Source organism: Palaemon carinicauda, chromosome 28, assembly GCF_036898095.1.
Source record: "Palaemon carinicauda isolate YSFRI2023 chromosome 28, ASM3689809v2, whole genome shotgun sequence".
NCBI classification, from domain to species: Eukaryota; Metazoa; Arthropoda; class Malacostraca; order Decapoda; family Palaemonidae; genus Palaemon; species Palaemon carinicauda.
The window spans coordinates 21,710,137-21,733,736 of NC_090752.1; the positions used below are offsets into that span (position 1 = coordinate 21,710,137).

A 23,600-nucleotide genomic window follows, 5' to 3' on the forward strand; every position below is an offset into this window, starting at 1 on the left:
ACTTAACAATGGTGACAGAGGGTTGCCCATTGCCATGCCAAATTTTTGTTCATAAAATTTCTTTCCAAAGACAAATTTGCAACCCTTAATACATAGTTTTATCAATTTTATCATGGTGTTAGATTGGACTGATATCAGCAATGCATTTTGTAAATTGGAAAAATATGGTAACATTTCATTAGAGGAAATTAATATATGTAAGGGGCATCACATTTACGTCAGTTGTCATGAAAATATATAGGATGGTCATTCTAAAGAGACTAGAGAGAAAGATTTATGAAAAGCTGAGAGATGAATAAGCAGGACTTAGAAAAGGTAAAAGTTGTACTGACCAAATTTTCATTTTAAGATATTTGGTACAGCAATGTGTAAAATATAGAAATCCACTTTTGATGGCATTGTGGACTACGAAAAAGCCTTTGATAGTGTACACTGGCCAATTTGTGGAGAGTTCTATATAATTATGGAGTTTCTCTTAGATATGTAAATTTGATTTAGTCTGTTTATGAGCATAGCAAATGCAAACTTAGTGGAGTCCTATCAAATGAATTTCCAGTGAACAATGGAGTACTCTAAGGTAATGTGTTGTCACCTTTACTGTTTATCCTCTTCATGGATTTTACAATGCATCGAACAGTTGGGGATAGTGGAGAAGGATTGGACTGGATTGGTAATGGGATATTTGGTGACCTAGAGTATGCTGATGATACTGTTCGTATTAGCAGAAAAATCACAGGACTTGCAAGTCTTGCTTACCAAAATGCATGAAATATCACATGAGGATGGGCTCTAGATAAATAGAAGAATATGCAATGGAGGATGAAATATCATTGGAAGGAGAAAGGATTAATGTGGCGGAATCATTTAAAGATTTAGGCACTATGATCTGTAATACAGGATCTTTAGACAATGGGTAGGTTAAGTAGTATTTGAAAATCAAATCGCCTGAAATTACATATAAAAATCAGGCTATATATCAGTTTAGTGACATCAGTGTTACTGTATAGATATGCCATAATTATGAAATATATGGTAAATGTGCGTATTTAGACGGATATGGAGACGAATGCAGAGATCTCCATCCAAAAATATGCAAAAACCTAAAAGAAGGAAAAGGATGCAGTTTCAACAAAAAAAGTAAGAAAACTCAGCAAACTGTAAAGGAAAATGAAAGCAAAAATGAAACAAAAAAAGAAACAAAAAAGCAGGCCACGTATATACCGCGCTATGCACCAAAGGCACCAAGATATGAGGCCTTTCAACCTTAATATACACATTTAGAGCCCAGCTACAAAGAATGCATCTATAATGCCAGGGGTTGGTGCAGATATGGGGATAATTGCAGGTATACACACAAAAATAAATATGAAGGCGAAAGAGCAAATATAATAGAGAAGTTGGATTTTTTAATGGCAGAATTCCGGGAAATGAAGAAAAGAACATCATATCAGAACAGGAAGGAAGCATGGGAGAATCCATATTATTACCAATATTAAATAATGGGGATGAAACACAAACCATAATAGTGATGAATGCACAGGGTTTAGTCACGAGTAACTCTAAAAGGAAAATAGAGATCTTAAAAGAACTAACCCAAATTGAAAAAATAGATATATTAAATATAAGTGAAACATGGTATTCCCAAGAGACTGGCAGTGATGACCAGATAAAGGGTTTCCAAACTTAAAGATCAGACAGATCAAATAGGAATCAAGGGGGAACCGCAATATAGGGAAGAGACATAAATCAAGGAAAAGTCTGTGAAAAATACAGCAACACAGAATGTGAATTGATTGCGGTAGAATTTGAATTTGAAAAACTAGTGAATATTGTAGTTTACAGACCCCCAAATTCTAAGGAGTTTGACATAATAATAGAAAGAATAGATGATATATGTAGAAACCATAAAGACTGGAATATACTCCTATCCGGAGATTTTAACTTTCCTTTCGTAGATTGGAAAGAACAGATAGAAGAAAGTGGTTGTATGTATACATATAAAAAAAAAAGAGTAATAGTAGCGCAGAAAATAAGAGGCAATTTGAAAAGCTTCAAGATATGCTAATAGAACATAATATGCAACAAATAAACCACATTCCAACAAGAAAGGAAAATGTCCTAGATCTAGTATTTGTGAATGAGGTGAATTATGTTAAAGAAGACGGGAATTTCAGACCACAATGTCATAGAATTAAAAGTCCATTCCAAAGCAAGTGATCGCAGAATTAATCAAAGCACAAAACGTTGGGAAGGATATGGAAAATATAATTTTTATAGTAAGAATGTAAAGTGGTCTGAAATAAATGAAGAACTGAATAAAGAATGGAAAAATGTATTTGTAAGTGATAATATACAGGTAAATACGGACATACTGAACAAAATACTGGAGAAAATTGTTGAAAAATATGTATCGAAAAAAAAAAACAATAAACAAAAGACATGCATACCAAGAGACAGAAGGATCTTATTTCAGAAAATTAGAAAGTGGAAGCAAAATCTTGCAAAAGAAAAAAATGTGTGGAAAATGAAGGAAATAAAATGTAAGATAGAAAATGCAGAACAAAAGATTATACAGTCGAAAGAAAATGGAAAAAAGGGACTTAGAAGAAAGGACTCTTCAAAATATAAAAAAACAAAACAAATTACTTTACTCCTATGCAAAAAAGATTAATAAAGGGAGATTAGAAATAGGCCCTAAGAATTGAAGGACGGCTAACGATTGAAAAAAAGGAAATATGCCAAGAATTACGAATAAGAATAATGAAACAGAGATGAGAGAAGAAAATGTTGAATATCTAACAGTTATAGATATTAATGAAGCAGATATTGTCAAGGCTATAAACGAAATTAAAAATGGATCGGCAGCCGGACCAGATGGAGTTCCAGCGATTTTGTTAAAAAAAACTGCAAACACTATCGCGAAGCCGCTTGCAATACTGCTAAGACAAAGTGCAGATATGAGCGAGTTATATGTTAAACATAAATTAGCTTATATAACTCCTATCTTCAAAAGTGGATCAAGACTAGAGGCAAGCAATTATAGACCTGTTAGTCTAACATCACATATTATGAAAGTGTATGAGAGGGTAATAAAAAAGAAAATAATGAATCATTTGGTTAAAAATAATTTGTTTAATATAGGTCAACACGGTTTTGTGCCGGGAAAAAGTACACAAACCAAACTGATGGTACACTATGAAAACATATACAAAAATATGACAAATGAAAAAGACACAGATATGATCTATCTAGATTTTGCAAAAGCCTTTGACAAGGTAGACCATAACATATTAGAGAAAAAAATGAGAAAGCATAATATTGTGGGAAAGATAGGAAAATGGGTAAAAAATTCCTGCAAAACAGAAAACAGATAGTGGTTGCAAATAATGAGAAATCAGATGAAGCTCAGGTAATATCTGGCGTGGCACAAGGTACGGTATTAGCTGCACTGCTGTTTGTTATTATGATCTCAGACATAGACTGTGATGTTGAAAACTCTGTAGTAAGAAGTTTCGCCGATGACACAAGAATAAGTAGAGAAATTACTTGTGATGAAGATAGGAACTCACTATAAAGAGATCTAAACAAAATATATGAATGGGCAGAGATAAATAGGATGGTATTTAACCCCGATAAATTCGAATCAATAAATTATGGAAACAGAGAAGGAATGGTATATGCATACAAGGGACCTAATAACGAGACAATCACAAACAAGGAAGCAATTAAAGACCTTGGTGTAATGTTAAATAGGAATATGTTATACAACGACCAAATAGCAACACTGTTGGCTAAATGTAAAGCAAAAATGGGAATGTTATTCAGACACTTTAAAACAAGAAAAGCTGAACACATGATTATGCTTTACAAAACTTATGTACGTAGTACACTCGAGTACTGCAATGTGATATGGTACCCACACTACCAAAAGGATATTGCACAAATGGAGAATGTACAAAGGTCCTATACTGCTAGAATAGAAGAAGTTAAGTACCTTGACTACTGGGAAAGACTGCAATTTTTAAAACTATACAGTCTAGAAAGGAGACGAGAACACTACATGATAATACAAGCATGGAAGCAAATAGAAGGAATTACTTAAAACATCATGGAGCTAAAAATATCAGAAAGAGCAAGCCGAGGTAGATTAATAGGGCCAAAAAATATACCAAGAAAACTAAGGAAGGCGTACAGGACATTAATCCACTACGCACCAGCATCGATAATGCAGCGACTATTTAATGTGCTGCCTGCTCATCTAAGAAACATATCAGGAGTGAGCGTAGATGTGTTTAAGAATAAGCTCGATAAATACCTAAGATGCATCCCAGACCATCCAAGACTGGAAGATGCAAAATACACTGGAAGATGCATTAGCAACTCTCTGGTGGATATACAAGGTACCTCACACTGAGGGACCTGGGGGAACCCAAACATAAAATAAGGCAATAAGGTAAGGTAAGGATGACAATGAAGCAAGATCCAGTAGATTTTGAAGATTTGAGAACAAAGCCCTCAGAAGAGTATTGGTAGTTAAATGACAGAACAGGATTAAAAACAAAACTATGAGAGAGATTACTCAAGTGCCCTATGTGGATGAGGGGTAGATTGCGATGGTTTGGGCATGCTCTTTGCACTCCCAAAGAGAGATTAGTTCACCAAATTTTCATCTGGGCTCCACAAGGCACCAGAAGAGTTGGAAGCCCGGCCCTACATGGTGGAGGACTATGAACAGTGAAGTAAGAAATGTATGGGAAAGTATTAATTTCAAAGCTCAAGATAGGGACGACTGGCAAAATCTAGTCTAGGCCCTTTGCGTCCATAGGTGTGGGAGGAAATGATGATGATGATGATGATGACGATGATATATATATATATATATATATATATATATATATATATATATATATATATATATATATATATATATATATATTTATATATATATATATATATATATATATACATACATATACAAATATATATATATATATATATATATATATATATATATATGCATATATATAACTGGTAAGATTTTTGCTCCTGGTAAGTTTAAGTTTAATAATGAAGAGGACAGCACAAAGCTTTTGCATCATGTCTCATCTTTATCCTATGAACCAACGTTTCGTGAATCCATTTCCATCATCAGGCCTACATAAAACACAAGTGATCAAAGTAGAATGGCATTCTACTTTCATTACAAGTGTTTTTAATATCATAAATGTAAAGGACCTCAGTTAGTCACGTTTTTATATGTCCTATGTCAACGGATAATGAGACATCGAAACATGGGTTTTTTTCACTTTATTATAAAAATGTTCGTGAGTACATTTTACACAGCCCTATACTCTTCACACAATACCTACAGTACTTGTTCTTATGATCACTCGAGAGGTACTGCTTACCCCTCGGCAAAGGAATGCAATGTTGCTCTGTCAATATGCTGAATTGTTAGATTTTATGGAAATCTCCGCTGGGATGGAATTATACTGTCACCAATAGGTTTATAATATGTCACTTTATCAGAATTAAGACACATGACTTATAACAGAGTTCAGTGATCACGAACCACAATTTATGAATGTCATAGTACTCTTAAAAAGGTCATTAATCTCACTGTATAAAACACATACTTCTACAAATTTTGCATACAAGGATTAGGACATTACTACCCCCCCCCCCCCTCCAGCCCAAGCTCCTTACTCCGGGAGGAGGTGCACACTCACCCTCTCCAATCTATGAAATATGGAGGACACTCCGACCTGGAATTGGGCATGGCATGTACTAGACAGAAGTGCAACATAAAATATATACATAGAAATCACTCAAAAAAATAAACATCCTTCACAAAAAAATAAACAAAATAAATCAAATATTGCATGTAAAAATGTACACAGTATACTGTATGTAAAATAATTTCACTCATTTCTTCTTATGACCTTTGCAACTATAATACAGAATACCCAAAATGAAAGAAAAATTCATATCAATATCGGTATTACACAACCTTATCAATAACCTCCCTCTGGTTGCAGGCAATACGGGCCTTTTGGGTGGGATAGGGGTAGGAATAGATATTCCTTCATCCCTCGATTTTACTTGTCCGGGTTTACAGCACCCTTTTACAACACAACTCACCAACACCGTTTCGCCATTTTTAAAATTACAACTACACCTGCTTTTGTAACTATCAATTGGTGGCCATTAGCTGTTTTCCCGAGAAAGTCATTCAGCTTCCCGCCCTTCTCTCATAAATCTAAGTATAAGTTATTCACATCTACGACTTCTCTAACACTGCCATTTCCCAAGACTGAACTTTAATCCTGTAGCCACTTGCCTTTCTTGAACCGCCCCGGTCCCAGCAACCAGGAATCATATAAATACATCAATAATACAGCAACCACCTGATGGATCAAACCTGACCTTTTTAATCCCTCTCTGTTTGTTTTTAGGTTCACTCAGCAGTATGTCATATGTACTACTACACTCAGCAAGATTATCACAACACTTTACTTATACATTAAGCCCCAACATAAGAACACATTGTTATTATCAAGTTTATTTAGAACACGTCAAAAGAAGAAATGATGTCTGTTCAAACAACAAAAACAACAGAAAAGAAAACTTCCTACTCATCAATTCGAGGAATGTCTGATTGAAACTTGTAAACTACTTCTTGTGGCATCACATGTATGTGTGCCTCATGATGTTCAGACATTGCGCCATCACTAATGCTTTGTATCACTACTGTGTTAGATTTAACCATCTTTACTCGGTATGGACCCAAATACGCTGGCTGTAGCTTGTGTTTCCTAGGTTGAAATCGTTTCAAACACACACGATGGCCCACAAATACTTTTACCGGTGCGGTTTTGAACCAACCATCATACTTTGAGCGGCGTTTTTCATTAGCTCTTTTCAAAAACCTTTCAGTGTGTTCATTACTCTCCTTAAGAGATTTAGTAAATAGATATGGTACTGCTCAGTTGAATAATTTGGCAACCGTTGCGAATTAATTAGGACCGTTTACGGTAACACAGGATTCTGACCATACATTAAAAAGAAAGGCGGGTCCCTGAGCGAGGCATTATTTGCAATGTTCAAAGCTAGCTCAGCTGTAGGAAGCATGGCGTCCCAATGAAGGGAGTCATCAGCCACTAAGTAGCATCAAATCCACACCACTTCCCTATTATGCGATTCCACTAAGCCATTAGCTGAAGGATGATACTGTATGTAGTCTATGAAAAGTGTTCAATTTTCATCAAGTCTGTGACCAATTTCACCACATTATTTATAGATTTGAGACCATTATCACTTATCAAAATTTTCGGGTAACCAAACCTAGTAATGAAAGAGCACAGCACCTGGGCTAATGAATTTGCTGATTTATCCAGCATTGCGTAAGTACGAGTGTAACAAGTAAATGCATCCACAAATACACATATATACTTATGTTGTGTTATTCCAGTAGGAAATGGTCTTACCACATCATATGCACCTTATAAAATTTAATAGGAATCACAGGCCCCTTTCTAGCTTCCGATACAGTGTTTTTATGTTCTTTGAAACAGTTACAAGAATGACATTTCATATAATTTTCTACAGATTTTTTCACACCTAACCAAAAGAAGAATTCTCATGCTCTCCTTAATGTTCTATCAATCCCTAAATGCCCTGTATACGGACTTGCATGTACAATGTTGATAGCTCGATTAATTAAAGAGGGAGGAAGAACTACCCGTGCACAAAATTCCCCTCCCCTCTTCTCGTAAGCACAATATAAGATATCATTCTCTATAAAAAAAAATTCTCACGAGGCACATTCAGAAATGATGGACAACTCTCTGCTTCTCCTTTATTCACTGCTCGCACTCTTTCTATCCATTACTCTTTTTTCTGTGCCTCTCGGACTTCCTTTATGTCCCAACCTCCCAAGTCAATCACACCTGCATCATCAGGACACTCATTCTGGACACCCCTGATAATGTCCTCTGCCACTCACACGCATTCACGTTCACTATTTTCCTCTCTCTCTCTCTCTTGCCAACATCACTAACTCTCTCTCTCTTTCTCTCTCGCTCATGGATCTCAATTTCTGATTGCTCCTCGTGTGAATTCACATCCAATTTTCTATTTTGGTGGGGGCCTTCCATATTTCGGTTTCATTCTTCGTTCCTCTTTTGTGCCCTAGTTGTTACTCCTATTACTACACCTCTAGAGAGGGCATCAGCTACCTTGTTAGCTTTACCTTCTATGTGGTCAAACTTCTTTATACTAAACTCTAACAATCTTTCAGTCCGTCTTGCTTGTCTAGATGTCAAGTCACCTTTGTAAAATAAATCACGTAAGGGGCAATGATCACTTTGCAACTCAATCGGCTGACCTAATAAAAAGAACCGATGCCTCTCTAGAACCCAAAGAATAGACAACGCCTCGCGATCGAATGTATTATAATTCTTTTCTGCCCCTTTTAATGCCCTGGAAGCAAAACAAATGGGTCGTTCTCTACCTTTATCATCTCATTGAGAAATTACGCCGCCAATAGCTACGCTACTCACATCTATTGTCACTAAAAATGGGTGATCAAATCTAGGATATGAGAGTAAGTCATAGCTAGTTAAGGCAGCTTTCAAATGGTTAAAGGCCCTTTCTTCTTCAACTCCCTAATTTATCACTTTTTATTTCTTTAAAGCATCTAAGGGTCTCGCTATTTCTCCAAAACCTCTTATGAATTTATGATAATACCCAGCGAGCCCAAAGAACCCAGCTACTTCCTTAGGCCTAAGTGGACTGGGGAAATCTCTAATAGCAACTACTTTATTTGGGCAGGGTTGGATACCTTCTGGGGTTATTAGGTGACCTAAAAATTTTACCTGTTTACATAAAAATTTGCACTTTGACAAATCTATTTTCATACTATTACCTCACAATGCTTTTAAAACTTTACGAATATTGTTATATTCATTCTGCCGTTTTCCCTGTAATTATGATATAGCCTAAATAAACAAGAACATTATGACCAAGTAAAAGAGACAAAACTGCCATCATTACTCCAAAAAAATGACTTGGAGCATTTTTAACACCGAAAGGAAGAAAATTAAACTGAAAGAGTTGATTGCTAACCATAAATGCCGTTTTACTTCTACTGTCTTCCTGAATGGGTATTTGATAGTATCCAGACTCTAAATCCATACTTGTAAAATATTTACTATCCCGTACCTTCACAAGTAATTCTTCGATCAATGGCAATGGAAATGCTTTATCCTTAGTGACTGCATTCAACTTCCTATAATCAACACACAATCTTACAGAGCCGTCCTTTTTCCTAACAGCTACAATTGGAAAAGCCCAGGGGGATTCGCTCTCCTTGATAACCCCTTGTTCCCTTAATTTACTCATTTCCCTTTCTATCTCTCCCTGGAAATGAATGGGTACCTTATAAGACCTTGATCTGATCGGCATCGCCTGCTCAATTTCAATGCTAAAGGGAAATCGATCAGTCTTCCCGGGTGGCTCACCTCCAATTGCAATTACATCGGAATAATTATTAACAATGTTACTAACCACAGGTTGATATTCTGGTGGACATAATCTTCATGCTTACATAATTAAGTTCTGAGTGCGTTCGTTTGTGTGGGCTGGAGTTGTGGCTCCCAACATCCCATTATTAGCAATTTCGCATAACTCCAATTCACACACAGAATCACTTCTTAACATAACTCTTTTATTTGACAAATTAACTATCGTAATGTCCGCTCTGTTTTCTTTTATTTCTGACAAGCCCTCTAAGACTATGTGAGCCCATTTGTCATTGGATTTAACTATGACCATGGTTCCCTCCATGAAAGGCTGACACGGGGTCACTGATATGCTCGTAAGTGTCTGGGGAGGCAATACTTCTCCTCTTTCAGGTGCAGCTGTTACCTTACTTAATTGTCTCTGCTTTCCCGCACAAGCACTTACTCTCTTGACTTTCTATCGGCAAAATGCACCCACCTGCTTTCACTGTTATTCTATCTTTTTCCTCGCAAATGTATATTTGATTACTCATTATAAAATCCAAACCAAGTATAACCTCGATTCCTGGAATTTCCAAGGTAGGCAAGACAAAAAATTCATGAGTAAACTTCGCTGATCCCTCCTTAAAGTGGACGATCGCTGTATGTCTTGACTAGTTTATTTCCTAATGGCGTGTCGAGGATGATGGATGCCGATGACTGTAGTGGGTTTGATTAGATTCCTTTCTCAAGAAACGAAACGCTGGCTCCTGTGTCGATCAGCGCTCGAATTGACTTATATGGTAGGTCAATCCTGACTGCTAACATTCTGAGCCGCCCATTAAGATATGTGGGGCACGTGCCAATGACCTCGCCTGCAATACCGCTGCCCCCTGCTCCTTTCCCTAGTGCTGCTGGAGTAAGGACGGGGGTACCAAGGGAGGTCCCAGTGCCCAGTTTATCATAATCACTCTCACCACTGCCTCGGCTGCTGCTACTGCTGTCATGCGGAGGGGCATCAATATCCCTCGTCTCCTCCTTCCCCTGTTTCCTTTTTCTAGGATGGTGGTCTGCATGTGCCACAGCCCGCTCACCCTCGGCGTTTTTTGCTGGGCACTCTCAAGATACATGACCGTAGGCCTGACAAGTATAACAGCGGGGGGATCCTTGGGTGGGGCACTCGACTCGTTGGTGCCTCTCTCCCCCCCACTGCCAACATCTGAAGACTCTTCTCACCTGCTGACTACGTTCTCCCCTCTCCCGGTTTGGGGGTTGGTGAGTGCCTCTCATGGCTGCCACCTTTCCGGCATCGCTGCAGTTATTCTCTGTCATTTTTTCTTCTGGCAAACTGTCAAGAATGTTTTGTATGGCCATCACTACATCCTCTAACGAGCGATTGTCATCGAACAAATAACCATATAAATAAGGGTTTACTAATCTGTGAATATGTTTACAGGCAATTGCTTTTTTTTATCACCTTCTGGGAGATTGGCACTCCGTGTAGCAAACGAATCACAATCTCAAAAAATATGAGTTGCAAAACTGAGAACTAACTCACCTTTCCGAATTTGGGTGTGTAATTTTCTTTCATGTCTCCTTTTCTCGCACCGGGTAAGGCGTATTACTTAATTAAACGTCGTTTTATTTCAGTATAACTTCTTAAACTGTCTTGTGGCCAACACATTACCTCCATTGCCAGAGCATCTTTCAGCAACCTAATTACTTGAATTGCTTTTTCTCTTTCTGACCACCCATATGTGGCTACTTCAAAGTCTCTCACATACACTTCGATCGATTGAAACCCTTCATTAGGCCGTTGATCATCAAAAGGCCTAACACTTGCCTGGAGTTCTGGCAATTTTCGAACTACGAGGTTTTCCGTATCTTCGCTGGGCTGTGCATGTGTACTTTCACTCGTGTGCGTTTGAACTTTGTTTATGTACGTCGGATATGCTGTGGTTGTGCGCCACTCCTCTTCTCGCTCAACTAAGAATCTGTTTATCAACTCAGCTATATTCTTCATCGACATCACTATAACCAACTGCTCCTTCATTTCCATATCCCACAGCAGCGGTGTCTGCTATGTTAGTCCTTGCGTATCTAGGCATATTGAACTTTTATTTTACCGGCTTAAAGAACAACTTTGCTCACAGCATACACAAACAGACGTATTTCTACACCTGACTCCAAATATATCCCATGTCAACAGATAATAAGACGTTGGAACATTGGTTTTTTTACTTTATTATATAAATGTTCGGGAGTACACTTTACACAGCCCGATATTCTTCAGACGAGTACCTACAGTACTTGTTCTTATGATCACTCGAGAGGTACTGCTTACCCCTCAGCAAGTAAATGCAATGTTGCTCTGTCAATATGCTGAAATGTTAGATTTTGTGGAAATCTCCACTGTAATGGAATTATACTGTCACCAATAGGCTTAAAACACGTCACTTTATCAGACTTAAGACACGTGACCTATGACAGAGTTCAGTGATTGCGCACCACAATTCATGAATGTCATAGTACTCTTAAAAAGGGCATTAATATCAATGTATAAAACTCATACTTCTACATATTTTGCATACAAGGATTAGGAGATATATATCGACTTGGTTTTGTCCTATTTTATTCTATAAATCATTTTAATTTCTTGTTGTTACCACAAGCATTTTAAGCAAATATTTTAATGTTATTTCTTAGTGTAAACATAATTTCGTGCTTTATATAGCCCTGATTATAGGATTGGATTCACGAAACGTTGGTTCATAGAATAAAGATGAGACATGATCCAAAGTCTTCGTGCTGCCCTCTTCATTACAAACACACACACACACACACACACACACACACACACACATATATATATATATATATATATATATATATATATATATATATATATATATATACTGTATATATATATATATATATATATATATATATATATATACTCTATGTATATATATATATATATAAAATATTTATATATATATATATATATATATATATATATATATTTATATATATACATACATACACATGTACATATATACGCATATTAATAATGTTAAAAACTTCAGGATGAAGAGAAAAAGAAATTTAAAAAACAATAAGAAGATAAGTATGTGAAATCGCTTTGCTGTGAAACCAACCTCAGAAGAATTAATTAGGAATGAAGGCCGCCAACAATACCAATGAGATAAATAAAATAAGGCTAATACTAAAAGTCTCGGAAGTTTAGTATTCCCATATGGTCCAAGTCGCTTTATCAATATCGACTGAAAGATTTGGATATTCAAATATTTTAGGCTGGATAAGTTGGTATACCTTTTGATCGAAGATATCATTTATTTCATCTGTTGTTGTTATAAATATATTTTCCCTAAGTTTAATCACTTCACCTATCGATGAATATAGTTTCTCCAAACGACATATAATCATGTTTTATGTTCATGTTTTATTCAAGAGTCCACATACTCATTAAACTTCCTGCAACTGTTTCCTATTCGAATATTTTTTTTTCTTAAAGCTCAAGAAACTCTGCCTCCTCTCTCTCTCTCTCTCTCTCTCTCTCTCTCTCTCTCTCTCTCTCTCTCTCTCTCTCTCTCTCTCTCTCTCTCTCACACACACACACAAGCCTTCTATTCTCTCTGTTTCTCTCAATAATAAATCTGCAGCCAGGTGGTGTTTGGTCAAACTAACGTGGTGCCAATTGTGGAGTGATAGGGCATATGGAAAACTGGATGTCTGCCAGGAAGCACCTGTTGCATTAGGACACAGAGGACCCACAAAAGTGGCGGAAACAAAATCAGTTTTATTAAACGTAGTAGATACGCACCACATAATGTATTTCAAGGTAGCTTACACATCACACTGATTAACTAAAGGTACAGGCCAGACAAAATCTTTGCTGTATTAGGCCCACCAGAAACAAAAATTAGACCTCAAAACTAGGCTATACCAAATATTCTTGGTGTCATTTGAAACAAAGCTTATATGCTTCCAAACAACTCAGAGAGTTCAGAATTTGACAATGACAGATGTCAAATTTTAGAAGCGGGCAATCAACAAGTGACCATATCTCTATAATTAACCAGCTAATAGAAAAATCAACAGCGTATCACAGATCATTATGTATGGCATTTAAAGAGTGACCATATCTCTGTAATTAACCAGCTAAGAGAAAAATCAACAGCGTATCACAAATAATTATGTATGGTATTTAAAGACTATGAGAAAGCTTTTGATTCTGTCAAAATTTCAGCAGTAATGAAAGCCCGTCAAAAACAACCAATAGATAAATCCAATGTTAGAACACTTGAAGATATATATACAAACAGTACAGTAATCCCAAAACTATATAAAAATAGTGAGAATATTCCAATTGGGAAGGAGTTAGCCAGCGTGCATAAAGAGATTTTGAAGAAATTAGATTTGGAAAATGTAGGAATTAACATTAATGGGTACATCTTAACTACTTAATATTTACAGATAACATTTGCATTTAGTGAATCATGGGAAGAATTCCAAAAGATGATAGAATATTTGAATAGAGAAAGCAGAAATGTAGGAATCAAAATTAATGATCAAACTAAGATATTGTTAAATGAAAAAGCAGCAAGACAACAAATAAGGGTTATGGAGGAAACTTCTGAAGATCGTAGATAATTATACGTACTTAGAACAGTCAGCAAGTGTTTCCCAAGGACATGAGACCAAAATTAAAAGAAGGATAAGCAATGGCATGGAGTACTTTTGGTAAACAAAATGAGATTATGAAAACTAAAATTCCACTTTCTCTAAAAAGAAAAATATTCAATCAGATGGTCCTACCAGCATTAACTTACAAAAGAAACTTTGAGCCTTACTAAAGCCCTAAAACATTAGCTAGTTATAATTCAAAGAGCTATGGAAAAAATGATAATAGGACTAACACTAAGAGACAGAAAAAGAGCAACATGGATATGAGAGAAACCTAAAGCAGAGGATATTCTAACAACATATAAGAAAAAGAAATGGACATGGGCAGGACATATAATGAGAATCACAGGACAAAAAAATTAATAAAATGTGGACACGGAGATTAAAAAAAAAGCAGGGGAAGGAAGAGAACGCGATGGATTGACGAGCTAGGAAATATTTTGAGTACACTGGCATATAAAGACCATAAACAGATTCGAGTGGAAGGACATGCCTGAAGCCTTTGTCCTGCAGTAGACTTTCAACGGCTAATGATATGTCTCTATATGCATATATATATATATATATATATATATATATATATATATATATATATATATATATATATATATATATATATATATATATAATCATCAGCGGTTAATAGTCCGCTGCAGAACAAAGGCCTCAGAAATATCCTTCCACTTGCATCATTTTATAGTATTTCTATGACAGTCCACATAAGCAAAATTTCTTAGTTCATTAATCCATCGTCTTCTCTTCCTTCCCCTGCTTCTTTTACAATCTCTAGGGACCCATTCTGGTATTCTTAATGTCCATCTGTTATCTTCCATTATCATTAAATGTCCTACCCATATACATTTCTTTTTCTTACATGTTGTTAGAATACCATCTACTTTAGTTTGCTCTCATATCCATGTTTTTTTTTTTTCTGTCTCTTAGTGCCATTTCCATCATTATTCTTTCCATAGCTCTTCTGAGTTGAACTAGATGGTGTGCTAGGGCTTTAGCAAGGCTCCAAGCTTCTGATACATAAGTTAAAACTGGTAGGACCATCCGATGAAATATTTTCCTTTTTAGAGAAAGTGGCATTTAGATTTTGATAATCTCATTTAGTTTACCAAATGTTCTCCCCCAGGTCTATCCTTCTTTTAATTTCGATCTCGTGTCCTGGGGAAACACTGTCTGTCCTAAATACGTATATTAATTAACAATCTCCAGAGGTTTGTTCATAACTCTTATCTACTGTCTCTCTGCATTTTCATTGAACATTATCTTAGCTTTACTTGTATTCTACTTTCTCCATTCAAATATTCTATCATCTTTTGTAATTACTCTCATGATTCACTAAACACAACTGTGTCATCTGCAAATCTCTAGTTGTTACGGTATTCCCCATTAATATTGATTCCTACATTTTCCCAATCTAAATTCTTAAAAACTTCTTCTAGGCATCCTGTGAAAAATTTATGATAGATGGAGTGCCCCCCTGTCTAACTACTTTCTCAATCGCAATTTTCTCACAATCATTATGTAGTATTAAGATTGTTGTACTCCTTCAAGTGTTCTAACATAAGATTCATCTGTTCCTTGACTTTTGGAGGGAATTCATTACTGCTGATGTTTTGACAAAATCATAAGCTTTCTCATAGTCTATAAATGTCATATATAGTGGCTTGTCATACTTTGTTGGTTTTTCCATTTGCTGGATAATTACATGGATATGGTCAGCTGTTGAATAACCACTCCTAAAGAAGCATAGTAGAATTTTTCTGCTCCTATACAGAAGGAAACCCTACTTTTTACAGGACATCCACAGTTATTTTATCATGTTCGTTCGAAAGCACTGAAAATATAACCCTCATATTAATCAACCTTATATATATATATATATATATATATATATATATATATATATATATATATATATATATATATATATATATATATATATATGTATATATATATATATATATATACACATACATACATACATATAGATATGTATATATATATATATATATATATATATATATATATATATATATACATATATACATATATATGTATATATATATATATATATATATATATATATATAAACATATATATATATATATATATATATATATATATATATAGATAGATATATGTATATATATATATATATATATATATATATATATATGTGTGTGTGTGTATATATATATATGTATATACATATGGGTATGTATACATATATGTATATATATATATATATATATATATATATATATATATTATTAATAGCTGAGCTACATCCCTAGTTTGAAAAGCAGGATGCTATAGGCCCAGGAGCTCCAACAGGGAAAAATAGCCCAGTAAGGAAATGAAATAAACTATATGAGATGCAATAGACAATTAAAATAAAATATTTTATGAACCGTAATAGCATTAAAATAGTTCATATATAAACTATAAAAAGACTAATGTCAGTCTGTTCAACATAAAAACATTTGCTGTAAGTTAGAACTTTTGAAGATCTACCGATTCTACTACCCGACTAGGAAGATCCTTCCACAACTTGGTCACAGCTGGAATAAAACTTCTAGAATACTGTGTAGTATTGAGCCTCATGATGGAGAAGGCCTGACTAATATAATTAACTTCATGCCTAGTATTACGAACAGGATGGAACTGTCCGGGAAGATCTGAATGTAAAGGAGGATCAGAATTATGAAAAATCTTATGCAACATGCGTTCAATGTATAAGCTGAGATTAGCGGAAGAGAATTTGATTAAGTGGAAGATGATGGCAGAACGGAAAAAAGGGAGAGAGAAGAGGAAAGAGAAATTGCAAGTCATGCAAAGGAATTGAATGAAAAAGAGAGAGAAGAGGCAAGAGAAATTGCAAGACATACAAGGGAAATAGAAGCAAGAGAAATTGCAAGACAGGAAGAAAGAGAGAGAGAGGAAGCAAGAGAAACTGCAAGACGGGAAGAAAGAGAGAAGAAGCAAGAGTAATAATTGCAAAACATGCAAGGGATTTTGAACTGTTGAATGCTCGTGCAAAGTTGTCATCAACTCAGACAGGTGTGACCCCTGTTACGCACGATCCCCTGTTTGATGTGGCGAATGCACAGAGATTGATCCTGAAATTTACGAAAGAGGCCCCCCGACGATTTCTTCAATCATTTTGAAACGGTCGTGTCAACCGTCATTCCGACCAAGTGTCAGGTATTTGCCGAACCATGGAAACCTGTTCAGTAATAACTATGGGAACCAGTTCAATAGCTACAGCGGAAGTATCAATGGTACTATTCCAAAGCAGAATGTGATAGTACCACAACAACAATCGTCGAATCGTCCTAATTCAGGTTTTGAGAAAGATGTGCAAAAGACTAATATTGTTTAAGTGCGGCAAAAAAGGCCATATCAGTAAGGATTTTTGGTCAAACCAGCAAAAAGCGGTCACCCAAGTGGTTATGGGTAATTCATCTCCACAGAATACCAACACAAAGAATCAAATGGGAATGGTCAAAGAGGGAAATGAACCAGTTAACGTTTACATGACAAACAGGACAACCCCAAACAGCGTGGACGCCTTTAAACCGTATATTTATGAAGGTATGTTAGCCGCTCTAGATGGGAACGAACAGATCCCCGGTCAAAATATTGCGCGACACATGGTGTAATCACAGTGTGGTGATACGAGGCGTACACCCGATTGTGAAACAGTCTCTCACAGAGATTCTGTCCTATTGAAGGGAATAGAGGTGAGGAAGCTACCCCTATTTGCCGGTTGAAACTGCCATGCGAGTTGGTGACAGTCATTCGGATTTTGAGGTAAAGGATTCATTGGCTGTTGAAGGAGTAAAAGTCCTACTGGGAAATGAGGTTGGTGGAGCGCCGTTTGTGCCTTGTCCCATTGTAACGGAGAAGCCACTGAAGTATATATAGTCCTCCAACTGAACTCGAGAAGGACTTCCTGTATCTGTTTCCTAGTTGTGTGATGGCTAGGAGTAAGACGAAGAAAGTGGCTGCAGAAGAAGAAAGACAAACTGAAGGAACAATGAACTTGTAAGATTTATTTACTGAAGAAGATGATTCCCATGATAGTACACAAGAAGAGAGCTCCCAAGAGAACCCAAAAGAAGAGGAACAACAAACAAATAAACAGGAAGACAAGGAAGCAATGGTCTTGGAAGAAATAGAAAACTCAGCATTAGAAGTAGGACAAGTGACTCAGAAAAGGCAGATAGGATTGCAATGGAAGGATGTGACGTTAACGGAATTATTGTATCGTGTGGTGGATGAGACAGAGGTGCAGCAGTCTCCCAACTGTTACTACCTTAAGAATGGATTGCTTATGAGGAAGCACAGACCAGCCGATATCCCTGGGAATGCTGACTGGGGCATATACTGTTAGATATTGATTTTACACCGCTGAAAAGACAGGTGATTGTTGTAGTGCCTGAGACGGGTCACATGGGAATAAGAAAGACAACAAGAAGATTATGAGACACTTTTTCTAGCCTGGCATGCATTAGACTGTGAGCCAGTTTTGCCGTGCATGTCATGTTTGCCAATGGCTGGAAAGCCTAACGAATACATCAAGAAAGCTCCCTTACACCCGATTGAAGCACGAGGAGAACCCTTCAGCATGGAAATGATCGACATTGTTGGGCCATTACCGAGAACGAAGAATGGCCACGAATATATGTTAACTTTGATGTGTCAAGTGACAAGATAAAATATTTTAAGTACAGTAGCAACATTGAAACAGACCTGTTATATGTAAACTATAAGAGACTGATGTCAGCCTGTTTAACATAAAAACCATTGTTGCAAGTTTGAACTTTTGAAGTTCTACAGATTCAACTACCCGATTAGAAGGCCTGACTATTAAAAGTAACTGCATTAACTATAAGAAATTATTTTTATTTCTAGTCAAGTAATAGCCAGAAGTTGGAGGAATAATTCATGACTTAGAAGAATAAATTCGACAAGGCACAAGCAAGTTAACAACAAAACTGTACTCAATCCTTATTCACAGTCTCTGAAGATGATCTAGTTTTCGCTTTTGTAATTCTGATAATCAAAGAATTCAAATGTGCTATTTATTTTGGTAAGGTGGTGGCATCTAGAAGAAAGATGTCAATACCAGCTATTTTGATTCGATGAGTTATGGCTAGTACAGCAGTAACGTGTTCGCCTAGCATACCCATGGCAGCAGATCGATCCCGGCCTGGGACCGTGATTATAAGCAGTTTACTGGGGAGGCTACTGCTGTGGTTGGGCACCACAGTGGGGGGTTGGGCTTGCCCGGCTGACGTTTTGGTGAGCATCTATCGTGATGAAAATGGAACTGAAACCAGACACCATCATCAGGTTTTAACTACAAACTCGCAAAACTTACTTCGGCAGCTATTATTATTATTATTATTATCATTATTATTATTATTATTATCATTATCATTATCATTATCATTATTATTATTATTATTATTATTATTATTATTATTATTGTTGTTGTTGTTGTTGTTGTTGTTGTTATCATCCTCATCATTATTATTATTATTATTATTATTATTATTATTATTTAGTAAGCTACAAACCTAGTTGAAAAAGCAGGATGCTATAAGCCCAAGGGCTCTAACAGGGAAATAAGTTCAGTGAGGAAAGGAAATAAGGAAATAAAACACAACAGAAGTAATGAACAATGAAAAATATTTTAGGAACAGTAACAACATTAAAACAGATCTTTCATATATAGACTATAAAAACTTTTTTAAAAAAGCCAGATGAAGAGAAATAAGATAGAAAAGTGTGCCCGAGTGTACCCTCAAGCAAGAGAACTCCACCCCAAGACAGAGGAAGACCATGGAACAGAGGCTATAGCACTATCCAAGACTAGAGAACAACGGTTTTACTTTGGAGAGTCCATCTCCTAAAAGAGCTGCTTACCATAGCTACGAGACACTTTTACCCTTTTCCAAGAGGAAAGTAGCCACTGAACAATTATAGTACAGTAGTTAACCTCTTAAGTGAAGAAGAATTATTTGGTAATCTCAGTGTTGTCAAGTGTATGAGGACAGAGCAGAATGTGTAAAGAATAGGCTAGACTATTCGGTGTATGTGTAAACAAAGAGAAAATGAGCAGTAACCAGAGAGATAGATCCAATGCAGTACTGTCTGGCCAGTCAAAAGACCCAATAATTCTCTAGCGGTAGTATCTCAACGGGTGGCTGTGCCCTACCAACCTACTGTACTACCTATCTACATTATTGAAAAATGAAGGACTAATATCCTAAACTAAAGGGATAATTGTGTCACACATAATTTAAAGAAACAATCAAGATGAGACCAGCAAATGCTCTTGCCGAGATGGACCCAGTACAAAGACTGGAGATGTAAGGATGCCACCTGTTGCTAACTCAATATAACGGATAGGTTCAGAGGGTGCTTTGCTAACTGAAAAAGAACAAAATACCTTAAGCTATTTCGTGGAGCCTACACAGTCTTTCAACAACACAAAGAAACTGTGATATAATACAATAATTGATTTGTCTAAATAGATGAAAATTGTGGTAAATAATGGAGCTCTTGGTCATTTTTATTTAATAGATAAAAATAAATATCCAGCGAAAACAACAATTAAAGGGTACATTTTCATTTTGCGTCTTACTTTCTCCCGACCAGTTATTTTGAGACCATTTATGACACAAGTAGTTTTACAAAAATCCTCTTCACTTCAGCAACATATGCATCAATGTATCTATGATTCGTATCCATTGATTCTATGAAGGTCTACAATCTAAGAGTTAAACCTCAACATGAAAGACTAGAAAATCTATGAAAGTCTAAAGAATGTTCCTACCACATTCAAGTGTCTTTAGATTAATAACTGAGGAATATGAAACTTTACGGTAGCTAAGGGTCTAGTCTGTAAAGACCTGAACTTGGTATAATTCAGTTCCAAAATACATGGCTTTCCTATAATGCATTGCAGTGAAATTGTTGGATTAATATAGAATTGCCTACACATCTAAACCACTTACGAAAATTTAATTAAAACTCAACAAATCTTCCATAGCCAGCATAACAACATCTATAAAACCTCACTCACCTTGACTGCAAAAAAAAAAAAAAATAAATAAAAAATAAACACAACCTGCAATCAACTACCTTATGATGTGTTCTTTCCTTTCTTTTTATTTGTCTAAAACAGTAGAACTAAGTAACTGAACATACCAAGAAGACAGACTCAGATGTGATAAATCAACTACCATCAGTCCACAATAAACCATTTGACAAAATAGGGTGAATAGGGTATATCACAAATGCTATGAACCATGAATAGGATTAGCCTACACTTAAACAAGGAAAGAGCATTGACATCAAAGCCTATACAAGGGAACAACACTGATGTCAAATCTTTCAAGAAATTGAACAACAAACTGATGCTTTCTACCCGTATCTTTTCAAGTGAACATACACAGCAGCATTATTGCCAGGAGTATATGTGGTCAATCAGAAGCTAATTTCGGTTACATGATGTATGAAAAATTCCAAAAAATGGTATCTAAATATTGGAGGAATAATTTGTTCCTACAAGATCTAAACCAGCTACCTATCCATAGATCTTGACAGAGAAACCTTTTACTCATTTTCACCTGGATAATGCCATTCACTTTATGGGAAGCGTCTGCCCGGTTCTAATTTATATATACACAGTGACCGTGTATACATTCAACAAAGTTAACAAACGATCTTTTTGATAAATACGGCATTTCTAATACCCTTATTTAGGGAGGGCTGTAGTAATAGCGATGTATGGGGCTGTTGTGAACTTTTCTTAGTGAGAAATAATACTATAGTTTCAACTTCGTAAAGGACAAAACACCCTCCTCACTACTAAAAGTAAACAGTTAGTTAAATATAGATTGAAGGCGTGTCAATTATGCGGGAACAAACGTTCAAGTGAGATACTGTTCCCAAGGTCAAGTTAGAGTCGGTAAGGATTGGTTGTTCCCTTTGTGTTTCCATTGTCACATGATTTAGGAAAGGTTGACACTTTTTAAGATACATGAAGTGCATCAGTTTTCTCATTGCTTTTTTGTGTTTTGGGAGATTTCATCATTGCTGTTGGTGTTATTCACCAGTTTTTATTATGAGAAAGGGATATAGGAAACAAAACCTATTCGCTTGTTCATCATTGAGAAGTACATACACACACACACACACACACACACACATATATATATATATATATATATATATATATATATATATATATATATATATATATATATATATATATATATATATATATATATATATATATATATTCAAACATTAACCAGATTGAAGCTCAAATATAAGAAATACAGATTAAACACTTTTTACTATACCTTTTAAATCATGGAAAGTATCAGAACTTCTAGATACTGATTCTTCAAAAGATCATATATTTCTTAAGCTATTGCCATACTTTAAATGTGCTTGGAACATATTGAAATTTCTAATGTTCTAGAGACTTTTGTATTAAAAGAAAACAAAGAAAGAAGTCATAGATAGGGAAATTTTCCCTGTTCTGCTCGACTTTAACTCTACTGCCTTTATTGGCAACTAAATGCAATCTAGTTGCAAGCCAGAATAAATAGTATAGCTATTTCAACTATTGATGCTCTGCAAATACAAAATTATGTGTATCTACAGATGAATGTTACTGTTTATCAACCTGACTGATGTAAATCCTCAAAAGAAAATAATGAAACGAAAAAAATAATTGTGAATTCAGAAGAGATTCTTCTAGACTTACCTTCATGACGACTGGAATACTGGTAGCGTTCTGAGGTAGGACAAGCTCTTTATATGACTCCAGGTTATCTTCAGTCCAGGCAGAGGGGCTGCACTCCCTTGCAAGAATCCGGATTACAGTGATCCGGATAATCCTGTTGCACTGTACGTCACCTTTCACGTTGTGTTTCAGTTCACTTTCAGTCAAATCCTTCCTGGTGAGAGCTTTCTCATTCTTTTGTTTTTCGTCTTTGAATAAGGATACTTTACATTATTTCTTTTTTTTTTCCATTTGAAATCTATAGATGGAAATTATCAATGCAAAATTATCCTACTTTTTCCTTTCATCGTTGTAGATGCATAAAAAATGTAACAGCCAAAAGACGTTTCAGAGGCGGTAAATTTGGCGATTTTTTTTAAGCCAATTCGACAAAAGAAAATGATAAATCATTCCAGAACCATAGATAGTTTGCATCGCTCCACTCGTTCCGTTTCGTACTCCTAACAATTATGGCATTATTAACATCATCAATTTCATTATTATCATCATTACTAAAGGCAGATCTTTTCTTTTCTATTTTTCTCTAGATTTTTGTTTTCTTGTGTGCCTCT

The 23,600-nt window shown here is 35.7% G+C and overlaps 1 protein-coding gene across 1 annotated transcript in view; it reads right to left on the bottom strand.

Annotated features, from left to right (window-relative positions):
- Window positions 1-23,098, bottom strand: part of LOC137621475 (putative uncharacterized protein DDB_G0271606) — a 51,798-nt gene extending 28,700 nt beyond the window's left edge. Inside the window, exon 1 of the mRNA XM_068351805.1 lies at window positions 23,011-23,098. Within this exon, the coding sequence (XP_068207906.1) occupies window positions 23,011-23,016 (6 nt within the window). The 5' untranslated portion in view covers window positions 23,017-23,098. The remainder of the gene's footprint in view (window positions 1-23,010) is intronic.
- Window positions 23,099-23,600: the final 502 nt, after the last annotated feature.